A 12,500-nucleotide genomic window follows, 5' to 3' on the forward strand; every position below is an offset into this window, starting at 1 on the left:
ACGTTCAGGCTGCCCTTTCCACAGGCACTAATGCTCTCCATACTATCAGACATGTAGTTTTTTTAAACTGAAAACAGATAACAAGCCAGATGGTCCCACTCCTCTTTAGTCTGGACAGCGTGGTGTCCATTGTTTTCAAAAAAGACCACAGAACAGTTTTGCACTTTGCCTCAGTACATTTTAAATGAGTTTTTTGCCCAGAGTTGAAGTGTTACTGGATCATGTTCACGCATGCCTTCTTCTTTACATGATAGAGATTTTACCTGCACCTGTGGATGACATGGCAAATTGATCACAGACATCCATTATTGATTTTCACTCTTGTCCCGTGTGCACAGAGATTTCTCCAGATGTACTGAAACTTTTAATGATATTATTTACTGTAAATGAGGAGATATTCAACTGTTTTGCAATTTCTGATTTTGGATTATTGTTCCATTATTCAGAAATTGTTCCAGTTTGTAGACAGTCTTTCACAGATTGGTGAAGATCTGCTTTTCTTTACTTTTAAAAGACTCTTCCTCTCTAAGATACACCATTTATACCCAATCATCTCACTGACCTGCTGTCAATTAACCTCATTAGCTAAGTGACTAAGTTTCAACATTTTATATGTTGTTTTTCCAATTGTGAATAAAATATATGTTTATGAGATTTAAAAATCATTACATTTTGTTGTTATTTACATTTTACCCAGTGTCCCAACTTTTTTAGAATTGGGGTTATGGATGTATCTGATGAATGAATCGTTGTTTCTGTGCTCATTAAAATATTGTGTGTGTGTGTGTGTGTGTGTGTGTGTGTGTGTGTGTGTGTGTGTGTGTGTGTGTGTGCGCAGTGTACTTTGCGGAGGAGTCGTGTGCAGTGATGCTCTCAGTTCATTTTGAAGCGTGTCATCACAAAGTAAACCCGAGTCCGTACGTAAAGAATTGCCGGTATGACTTGTGCTCCTGCGCAGACGGACCTGAGTGCCTGTGTGCAGCCGTCAGCAGCTACGCAGCCGCATGCGCAGCCCGGGGAGTGCTGATCGACTGGAGGGGTCAGGGAAACTGCGGTAAACACACACACACACACACACACACACACACACACACACGGTAAACTGCACTGTTGTTAATAATATTAATAAGGAATTTCAATTTACAATTTAAGTGGTAAAATTCATTATTGTCAATAATAATCACAGAAAAAGTAAAAAAAAAGGATTAAAATGTATTAATTAAAACAAAGAAAACGTATAAGTAGTGATAATTGTTTAAGATGATTTAATAATTGCTTCGAGTAAATTATATAAATAATGAAATTCTTTACAAAATATTGAAATGTATCAATATTTCATTATGCATTTGATTGATTGATTGATTGTTTGATTGATTTATTGATTGATCGATTGATTGATTGTTTGATTGATTGATTGATTGATTGATTGATTTATTGATTGTTTGTTTGATTGATTGATTGATTGATTGATTGATTGATTGATTGATTGATTGATTGATTGATTGTTTGATTGATTGATTGATTGATTGATTGATTGATTGATTGATTGTTTGATTGATTGGCAGTAAATTGAACTCTGGACAGGGGAAATGTAAAATAAACCATTTCTCTTTAACAAGATGTTTTTTAGGATTTATATTAAATATAAAGATAATAAAATATTTCCCAGTAAAGATATCGAGATGATGAACTTTGTGCTCTGTAATAAATCCAATGCAGATAAATATTTCTATTAAGTTAAATATTAAGGACAAAAAAAACCCCAAAATTCAGTTACTTTAATGAAACAGCTGCAAGAAAATACAAATTTTATTCATTTGTTTTTATAAATATGAAACTAATCAGTAATTATGATTATACTTTACTTTTTGTGTGTAATAAAATAAACAATATAATTAAAAAATAATAATTTGTTGTGAATGATTTTATGTGAATAAAATGTTCAAACTAATTTCATCTGGAAAAGAATTTTTTTTATAAATGTTTGTTATGTATAAATAATAATCATTAATATTAATGTAATAATATAATGATTTTGATTTATATTATTATAATAATGTTAATATAAAGGTAAAGAATTACTATTATATGATTTCTATCATTTAAAAATCAGTCAAAAGTATAAATTGCATAAATATATATATACTGAGTGTGTGTGTGTGTGTGTGTGTGTGTGTGTGTGTGTGTATGTATGTATGTGTGTGTGTGTGTGTGTGTGTTCTCAGAGTTGACATGTCCAGGTGATCAGGTGTACAAGGTGTGTGGGAATATGTGTAATCAGACGTGTCACTCTCTCTCTGTCCCGGACACGAAGTGTGTGAGTGTGTGTGATGAGGGATGTTTCTGCCCACTGGGTTTGTACCTGAGCGACTCAGGCGAGTGTGTGTCACCTGATCACTGCTCCTGTCACCACCACGGAGAGATCTACCAACCTAACGACATGTTTGCCGATCACAACTCCATTTGGTCAGGATACACACACACAAACACACACACATGCACCCACACACACACAGGCGTGCACACTAACACACACACACACACGCACACACGGTCACACACACGCACACACAATACACTCAAATATTAATAATAAATAATATCTGTTTTACTGAAACATTAAACTAGAATAAAATGTTTTGAATATTTTGGTATTAAATACAAATAAAACAAAAAATCCTAAAGATAAATATTATTGTCAATGAAAATTACAATAAAAAAATAATTGTTAATAAATGTGTGTGTGTGTGTGTGTGTGTGTGTCTGTGTGTGTTATAGTTACTGTGAGTTCGGCTCCATGCGCTGCAGCTCCAGTGATCTCGCTCCCTCTATGCTGTCAGATCTTTTCTTTGATGAACCTGCACCTTCTCGAGGTACGTGTCAAGAGTCACTTGTCTCCAAAACGTCCTACATGTGCTGTCTTTCTAATAAACTAATTTCTAATCCTGTCCATCGTCGTCACTCCCAACGAACATCTCAACATCTTCAGCTCTGCTACCTCCAGCTCCACCTCCTGTCTTTTACTCAATGCCACTGTCTCTAAACCAAACAACATCTCAGGTGTTCAACATGTAAAACATCACCACACTTCCACTACTGTTTCCCATAACTTCATTGTTTGACTGATCAAATTTATTCCCCTGTAGTTACTGCAGGTCTGCACATCTCCCTTATTCTTAAAGATCAGTACCAGCACACTCCTTCTCTATTCCTCAGGCATCTTCTCACCTTCCAGAATCTTGTTGAACAATCTGGTTAAAAACTCCACTGCATCTCTCTTAAACATCTTCATGCTTCTACCGGTATGTCATCTGGTCCAACCGACTTTCCACTCTTCATCCTCTTAATCGCTGCTCTCACTTCCTCCTTACTAATCCTATCCACTTCCTGCTTCACATCTCCACATCATCCAACCTTCTCTCTCTCATTTTCCTCATTCATCAGCTGCTCCAAATCCTCCCTCCATCTTCTCAACACACTCTCCTCACTAGTCAACACATTTCCATCTCCATCCTTTATTGCTCTAACTTGCAGTACATCCTTCCCAGCTCGGTTCCTCTGCCTGGACAATCAGTATAAATTAATGCATTTAATAAATGTGTGTGTGTGTGTGTATGTGTTTGTGTGTGTGTGTGTGTAGAGCGACGCTCTGTCTCCTGTCCTGTCCCGCTTCACAGAGTCGAGTGTGAGAGTTCGAAGGATGTCGGCATTGAGTGCGCAAAAACATGTCAGAACTTAGACCTGGAGTGTGTGAGCCAGGGCTGTATTTCTGGCTGTGTGTGTCCAGCTGGGATGGTACGTGTGTGTGAGTGTGTGTGTGTGTGTGTGTGTGTGTGTGTGTGTGTGTGTGTGTGTGTGTGTGTATGGTAATGATAAAGATGGTCACATGGTCTGTACTAGTTTCTAAGATATTAATGTTCTCTGATGGTGTTCAGGTTCGTTACAGGAGAGACTGCATTCCTCCAGACCAGTGTCCCTGTTTCCATAACAACCACCCTTACGCTCCGGGGCAGAGCATTAACATCGACTGTAATACCTGGTAATGACCACCTGTCTCACCCATCTTACCTGTCCATATCGTCTCACTTGTCTCACCTGTCCCACTCATCTCACACCCTCTACACGCTCCTTTGTCCTATATGACCTGTTTTCCCTATCTTACCTGTCTCCTCTATCCCACCTGTCTCCTTTATCTTACCTGTCTCCCCTATCTTACCTGTCTCCTTTATCTTACCTGTCTCCTCTATCCCACCTGTCTCCTTTATCTTACCTGTCTCCCCTATCTTACCTGTCTCCTTTATCTTACCTGTCTCCTCTATCCCACCTGTCTCCTTTATCTTACCTGTCTCCCCTATCTTACCTGTCTTCTTTATCTTACCTGTCTCCTCTATCCCACCTGTCTCCTTTATCTTACCTGTCTCCCCTATCTTACCTGTCTCCTTTATCTTACCTGTCTCCTCTATCCCACCTGTCTCCTTTATCTTACCTGTCTCCCCTATCTTACCTGTCTTCTTTATCTTACCTGTCTCCCCTATCTTACCTGTCTCCTTTATCTTACCTGTCTCCTCTATCCCACCTGTCTCCTTTATCTTACCTGTCTCCCCTATCTTACCTGTCTTCTTTATCTTACCTGTCTCCTCTATCCCACCTGTCTCCTTTATCTTACCTGTCTCCCCTATCTTACCTGTCTCCTTTATCTTACCTGTCTCCTCTATCCCACCTGTCTCCTTTATCTTACCTGTCTCCCCTATCTTACCTGTCTCCTTTATCTTACCTGTCTCCTCTATCCCACCTGTCTCCTTTATCTTACCTGTCTCCTCCATCCTACCTGTCTCCCCTATCCTACCTGTCTCCCCCATCCTACCTGTCTCACATGTCTCATTTGTCCTACCCATCTCACCTGTCTCACCCCTGAACACAACCCTCTACACACTCCTGTGAATGATCCTTCAGTAAAATATAGATGTAATAAAGTGTCTGAGTGTGTTTTGTGTTTGATGTGTGTTTGTGTGTGAAGTGTTTGTGAAGGCCGGCAGTGGAAGTGCACTGAAAGAGTGTGTGACGGTGTGTGTCGCACTGTCGGAGAGTCCAACTACATCAGCTTCGATGGACTGAAATTTTCGTTCCCAGGACGCTGTCAGTACGTTCTCGCTCAGGTGAGTTACATACGGTACGTCCATTAGAGGGAGAGAGAGAGAGAGAGAGAGAGAGAGAGAGAGAGAGAGAGAGAGAGAGAGAGAGAGAGAAAGAGAGTGTGTGTGTGTGTGTGTGTGTGTGTGTGTGTTTTATTTAACCCTGTTTATCAGGACATCTTACACGATTCATGTGATTTATAAAACATTGCTGAGTTTTCTGCAGAAGAAATAACATTACTGTCTGTGTGTGCGTGTGTGTGTGTGTGTGTGTGTGTGTGTGTGTGTGTGTGTGTGTGTGTGTCTATAGGATTATTGTAACGGTGTGGACGGAACATTCCGGCTGCTGGTGGAAAACACGGCGTGTGGGGTCATCGGTCACCGGTGCAGTAAAAGCATCAGTGTGTTTTACATGGGAGGACTGATCACTATGGAGAAAGGAGAGGTCTGTAATTCTCACACTTTCTCTCTAATGCACACACCTACACACACACACACACACACACACACACCCTCACGCACGCACGCACACACACACACACACACACACACACACACACACACACACACACACCCTCGCGCACGCACGCACACGCGCACATACACACACACACACACACACACACACACACACACACACACACACACACACACACACCTTTCTATGTTTGTGTGCATGGTGTAAATGCAGGTGAGGATGAGGAAGCCGGTGATGAAGGAGACAGAGGTTGAGATGGTACGGTCTGGACTGTACTACACTGTGCTGCTGGGGAAACACATTTCTATCACCTGGGACATGGGAACTCGAATTATACTGCAGCTCAGCAGTGTGTACAGGGTAATGCACTTACACACACACACACACACACACACACACACACACACACACACACACACACACACACACACACACACACACACACACACACACACACACACACACACACCTCAGTCTTTATCTATTTTGAATCTATTGATCATGTTCCTCTCCCATCATGAAATGATAATGGGTTCCCACATGGTTTTCAGAATAAAGTCTGTGGTTTGTGTGGGAATTTTGATGGCAGTCCGAATAATGACCTGGTGAGCAGTAATAACCAGATGGAGGTGAATCCTGTAGATTTTGGAAACTCATGGAAGGTTCGACCGAGCTGCGCCGACGCTGTCCAGGTGACCGAGAGCTCACACACTACACACTCCACTAAACTACACACTACACTACACTACACTACACTACACTACACTACACTACACTCTACACTACACTCTACACTACACTACACACTACACACTACACACTCCACTAAACTACACACTACAATACACTACACTACACTACACTACACACTCCACTAAACTACACACTACACTACACTACACTACACTACACTACACTACACTACACTCTACACTACACTCTACACTACACTACACACTACACACTACACACTCCACTAAACTACACACTACAATACACTACACTACACTACACTACACACTCCACTAAACTACACACTACACTACACTACACTACACTACACTACACTACACTCTACACTACACTCTACACTAAACTACACACTACACACTACACACTCCACTAAACTACACACTACAATACACTACACTACACTACACACTCCACTAAACTACACACTACACTACACTACACTACAATACACTACACTCTACACTACACTCTACACTACACTCTACACTACACTACACACTACACACTACACACTCCACTAAACTACACACTACACTACACTACACTACAATACACTACACACTACACTACACTCTACACTACACTCTACACTACACTACACACTACACACTACACACTCCACTAAACTACACACTACAATACACTACACTACACTACACACTACACTACACTACACGCTACACACTACACACTACACACTCCACTAAACTACACACTACACTACACTACACTACACTACACTACACACTACACACTCCACTAAACTACACACTACACTACACTACAATACACTACACACTACACTACACTACACACTCCACTAAACTACACACTACACTACACTACACTACACTACACTACACTACACTACACACTCCACACTCCACTAAACTACACACTACACTACACTACACTACACTACAATACACTACACACTACACTACACTACACACTACACACTCCACTAAACTACACACTACACTACACTACACTACACTACACTACACACTACACTACACTACACTACACTACACACTCCACTAAACTACACAATACACTACACTACAATACACTACACACTACACTACACACTACACTACACTACACTACACACTACACTACACTACACTACACTACACTACACTACAATACACTACACACTACAATACACTACACTACACTACACTACACACTACACACTCCACTAAACTACACACTACACTACACTACACTACAATACACTACACACTACACTACACTACACTACACTACACTACACGCTACACACTACACACTCCACTAAACTACACACTACACTACACTACACTACACTACACTACAATACACTACACACTACACTACACTACACTACACACTACACACTCCACTAAACTACACACTACACTACACTACACTACACACTACACTAAACTACACTACACTACACTACACACTACACTAAACTACACAGTACACTACACTACACACTACACACTTCACTACACTAAACTACACACTACACTGCACTACACACTCCACTAAGCTACACACTACACTACACTACACTACACACTACACTACACTAAACAACACAATACACACACTACACACTACACTAAACTACACACTACACTACACTACACTACACTACACACAACACACTCCACTATACTACACACTACACTAAACTACACACTACACTAAACAACACAATACACACACTACACAATACACTACACTACACTACACACTACACTAAACTACACACTACACTAAACTACACAATACACACACTACACACTACACTAAACTACACACTACACTACACTTCACTACACTACACTACACTACACACTACACTAAACTACACACTACACTACACTAAACAACACAATACACACACTACACACTACACTAAACTACACACTACACTACACTACACTACACTACACTCCACTATACTACACACTACACACTACACTAAACAACACAATACACACACTACACTAAACTACACACTACACTACACTACACACTACACTAAACTACACACTACACTACACTACACTACACTACACTACACTACACTACACTACACTACACTTTACAGATGCAAAGAGTGGTCTCTAATTGAAGAGAATGCCATTCAAAGGTTGAGCTTTATACTGTGTGCATGTGTGTGTGTGTAAAATTGTATTTGTGTGTGGGTGTGTGTTTGTGTGTGTGTGTGTAGGTCCCATCTGAATGCAACACTGATATGCTGAAGCTAGTGACAGTAGAGCAGTCGTGTCGTGTGCTCAGCAGCGACATCTTCAGGGAGTGTAACAGCGTGGTCAGTATCTCTGTATTCGACTGTGAGACTAAATTATGTGTTTGCAAATGTGAGTCATTTAGACCCCAGCAGGACGTTCTCACTTATGAGTTCTCTGTGGTTGTAAGGTGGACTCTGAACCTTTCTGGGAGATCTGCACTCAGGACACGTGTTCGTGTTCGTCTGTGGGAGACTGCGCTTGTTTCTGTGATGTCATTGCTGCCTACGCTCATGAGTGCGCTCAGAAGGGTGTGATAGTGGACTGGAGGTCCAATGATCTGTGCCGTGAGTCCAACATCCTGATCTAGAACAGATGGAGAACCTGTAACTGTGGTGCAATAAAGCCATGATGATGGTGATGATGATGATGATGATGATGATGGTGATGATGATGATGATTTTTAGGAACAGGTTAACTATTGTTTTGAAATTTAAAAAAAAGTCTATCGCCTCGTTTTCTTATAGTATAAATAAATATTCGCTAAAATTGAGTGTTGTACCAGTTTCAACCACAAGGGGCAGCTGATGTTTCTTTGTAAGTAAATAGTTGAAGTTTATGATCTCACTGGTTTAATAAAAGCTTCATTCTTAAATAAGATGAGTAAAGCATAGCTTATAAGAATTATAGAATAAGCAGTTGTGAGAATGTAAGAAACATTGGACCACACGTGATGTAGGATTGGTCAAATAAATTATTCATGTCATTCATTTAGATTTGTTGCTTTATAGTTTTGCAAAGAGCTGAGAAGTTGAATTAGGCTGCAGTTCAATGCCGTGGACATTCACAGGAAACAAACATTTGTGTTTCGATTACTTGCCCACTAGTGTGTGATCTGAGTGATGATGATGATGGTGATGATGATGATGGTGATGATGATGATATGTTTCAGCTCTGAGCTGTGAGGAGTTGAATAAGGACGCAGGTCTGGAGTGTGAGTGGCGCTTTAATGCCTGTGGAAACGCCTGTCCTGTAACCTGTCAGCATCCAGAACACTTAACCTGTCCCAGCACTTGTGTGGAGGGCTGCCATGCTTCCTGTCCACCAGGTACCAAACCCACAGCAGAACCCAGTACATCCTGTCATGCAAAACACTTCGATCCCAGCTGTCACCTCAGAAAATATCAGCTCTTAAATATTTCACTAAAACACATAGAAACATTTTATAACCATCAACACAACGAAGGAACAGAAATGTATTTATTATTATTATTGGATCATTTGGAGTGAATCTCAGTAACGTTCCTGCAGTTTGGAACAAACTTTATTATTGTTTTTTTGTCTTTTGTTGGTACGTGATATAATCTGGTGAACTAAACAATACAGAGACACAAAGTTTTAGATTATGGTGGCTCTCCTCTTCAGGTCAGATCTTAGATGAGGTTCTTCAGCGCTGTGTCAATCCATCGCAATGTCAAGTGTGCATGCATGGTGGAGAACGAATTTCACACGGAAAGCAGATCATTCTCAATCATGATGACCCCCATCTCTGTCAGATATGGTATGTCCTTTAACTATCTTAAGATGTTTTTGTCTTTAAAAATGCAGATAGAAAATGAGACTAGAAGAAGAAAATGATGTTTAACATGCGATACTCTTGCATTTCAGTAACTGTGAGGAGAACACGCTAACGTGTGGTCAATGTCCTCTGTCTGGCCCCACCTCCACACTGAGCCCTGTTACTGGTTTGGCCACTACCACACCTTTTCCCTTCTCTACTCCAGTCCCCGAGGACGCCTGTGACCGAGCAATGGACCTGGCCTTCCTGGTGGACGGCTCTTCATCTCTCAGTGAGGCAGATTTCAACCTGGTAAAGCTCTTCATCTTGGGTGTGGTGGATCGTTTCCGGATGGGCTCGGCACACACTAGGGCCACGGTGCTCCTCTTCCACTCTGGAGTGAAGAGCTACGATATGCAGGTACAAAAGTGGATCTTTAAGAAAACGGTGCGTGATATGCACTACAGCGGTGGTGACGTCGCCTTCATGGACGAAGCCATCAAGTATCTGTCTGTTTACATTTACGACAAAAACAAGCGAGAACATGCTGGTCGGGTCGCTATTTTGTTGACGGCCAGTAAAAACCCTCGGCCCATGCGTACCACTCAGCGTCTGCTGAAGAAGAAAGACATCACCATTCTTACCATCGCTCTGGGGCCTGATGTCAACCTAGCACAGGTCAATGAAATTACAAAAGCCACGCCAAGCAGTCGGTTGTATGTTCTGAGCAGCGCAGAAGAGCTGGAGAACCAAGGTTTTGAGATAATAGATTACCTCTGCACCTTGGGGCTGGACCCTGAACCTCCAAAGAAACCAGCCATTCAGAAACCAAAGACAACTTCTTCCACTACCACCACTACCACCACAAGTCCTGTAGCAACTTGGTTTAGCACTGCTCCTGCCACCGTTCCTCCATCTGCCACCATTATGATACCATTTCCCAGCATCCTCAGTCCTGGAAGTACTTTTCCTCCTCCTAGCATAACCTATCATGACATCACCATCCTTATAGAGGGGTCAAATAGTGTCGGAGAAGATAGTTTTAACCGCACCCGAGATGCCCTGGTGGACATCCTGGCCTTATTTGAACAGCAAGAGAAGGAGAAATACCGTGTCACAGTGATGCAGTATTCTTACACCGTTACCGTGGAGATCAGCCGAATGGAGCTGCAGCAACGAGAGCTCCTCCTGCACCGCCTGCAGCAGATCCACTTCAGAGGTGGTGAGCAAATCAACACGGGCCACGCCGTACGCTCCGTCTACGAGTCCATCACCACCACCGACACGCCAAGTCGCTCTCCTGACCAGATGGTGTTTCTTATAACCCAAAATCCACCCACTGATGTCATCCAGAGGCCACCAAGCCCCACCCACACGCAGATAATTACCATCGGGATTGGTCCACATGTACGTGACGTGGATCTTCAAACTCTGAGTTTTCCTCATGCACCAATCATGGTGAATAATACAGAGCAGTTTAGGACACTGGGACCCCTGCTGGTCAACATCAGTAGGACACGAAAAGGACCGTTTACACCTGTACCGCCACCCAGAGCCACACTGCCCCCTGCAGGTCAGAACACACACTACAACTTTCTCTTATTCTTTAAGATTCATACTTTTCTCATATTTATTTATTGTTTTTAAATGGATGCATAAAGATTCAAATATTATATATTTTTCACTTTCGTACTTTGTAATATAAAGTAAATAAATGAAGTAAAGGAGGAAGAATTACAAAACTATTGTAAAACAAGGCAACTTGATTATAAATGCGCAGCAGAAAACCCACTACAGCTAAGATCTACTCATCGCTAACCTAGCATGTTAATAACTCTAACAATGCACGCTTAATGAATGCTTATATATAATATGTTTTAATACCCATTAAGTATTAAGCGATATATGTAACTGAGTTAAATAATATTTTACTTCATTTGTGCGTGTTGCTTTCAATAACAATAAGGTTTCATAAGAACAACTAAATGATATTAGTTTAATCCAGTGTTTCACGAATAAATATATATATATATATAAATCCTGCCATTTGTTGCATATTTTGAGAACCATTCAACATTAAACATTTTCATATGTTATAACAGTTTAGAATAATATCTTTATAACTGACTTTATACTTCTTTTATATCAGTGACTGTATATTTTGAGTTGAATTCTAAGTTGAAAGTGTGTGTGTGTGTGTGTGTGTGTGTGTGTGTGTGTGTGTGTGTGTGTGTGTGTGTGTGTGTGTGTGTGTGTGTTTCAGTACCCTGCTCAAAGCCTATGGATGTCATATTTCTGCTCAGAGCCACTTTAAGTAAACAATTTGAGGA

At 41.1% G+C, this 12,500-nt stretch overlaps 1 protein-coding gene across 2 annotated transcripts in view; it reads left to right on the top strand.

Annotated features, from left to right (window-relative positions):
* vwf (von Willebrand factor) overlaps positions 1-12,500 on the top strand; it is a 31,899-nt gene that overhangs the window by 8,022 nt on the left and 11,377 nt on the right. For both annotated transcript variants that reach the window (XM_083552805.1, XM_083552806.1), the window contains 15 exons: positions 839-1,054; positions 2,226-2,466; positions 2,779-2,873; positions 3,641-3,795; positions 3,936-4,039; positions 5,018-5,156; positions 5,443-5,577; positions 5,824-5,970; positions 6,162-6,302; positions 8,597-8,695; positions 8,803-8,959; positions 9,565-9,720; positions 10,038-10,173; positions 10,281-11,743; positions 12,434-12,500. The exon at positions 12,434-12,500 is cut by the window's right edge and continues 44 nt beyond it. In XM_083552805.1, coding sequence (XP_083408931.1) covers positions 839-1,054; positions 2,226-2,466; positions 2,779-2,873; positions 3,641-3,795; positions 3,936-4,039; positions 5,018-5,156; positions 5,443-5,577; positions 5,824-5,970; positions 6,162-6,302; positions 8,597-8,695; positions 8,803-8,959; positions 9,565-9,720; positions 10,038-10,173; positions 10,281-11,743; positions 12,434-12,500 — 3,451 coding nt within the window. The remainder of the gene's footprint in view (positions 1-838; positions 1,055-2,225; positions 2,467-2,778; positions 2,874-3,640; positions 3,796-3,935; positions 4,040-5,017; positions 5,157-5,442; positions 5,578-5,823; positions 5,971-6,161; positions 6,303-8,596; positions 8,696-8,802; positions 8,960-9,564; positions 9,721-10,037; positions 10,174-10,280; positions 11,744-12,433) is intronic.

This window comes from Silurus aristotelis (genome assembly GCF_946808225.1).
Source record: "Silurus aristotelis genome assembly, chromosome: 10".
Classification (NCBI taxonomy): Eukaryota; Metazoa; Chordata; class Actinopteri; order Siluriformes; family Siluridae; genus Silurus; species Silurus aristotelis.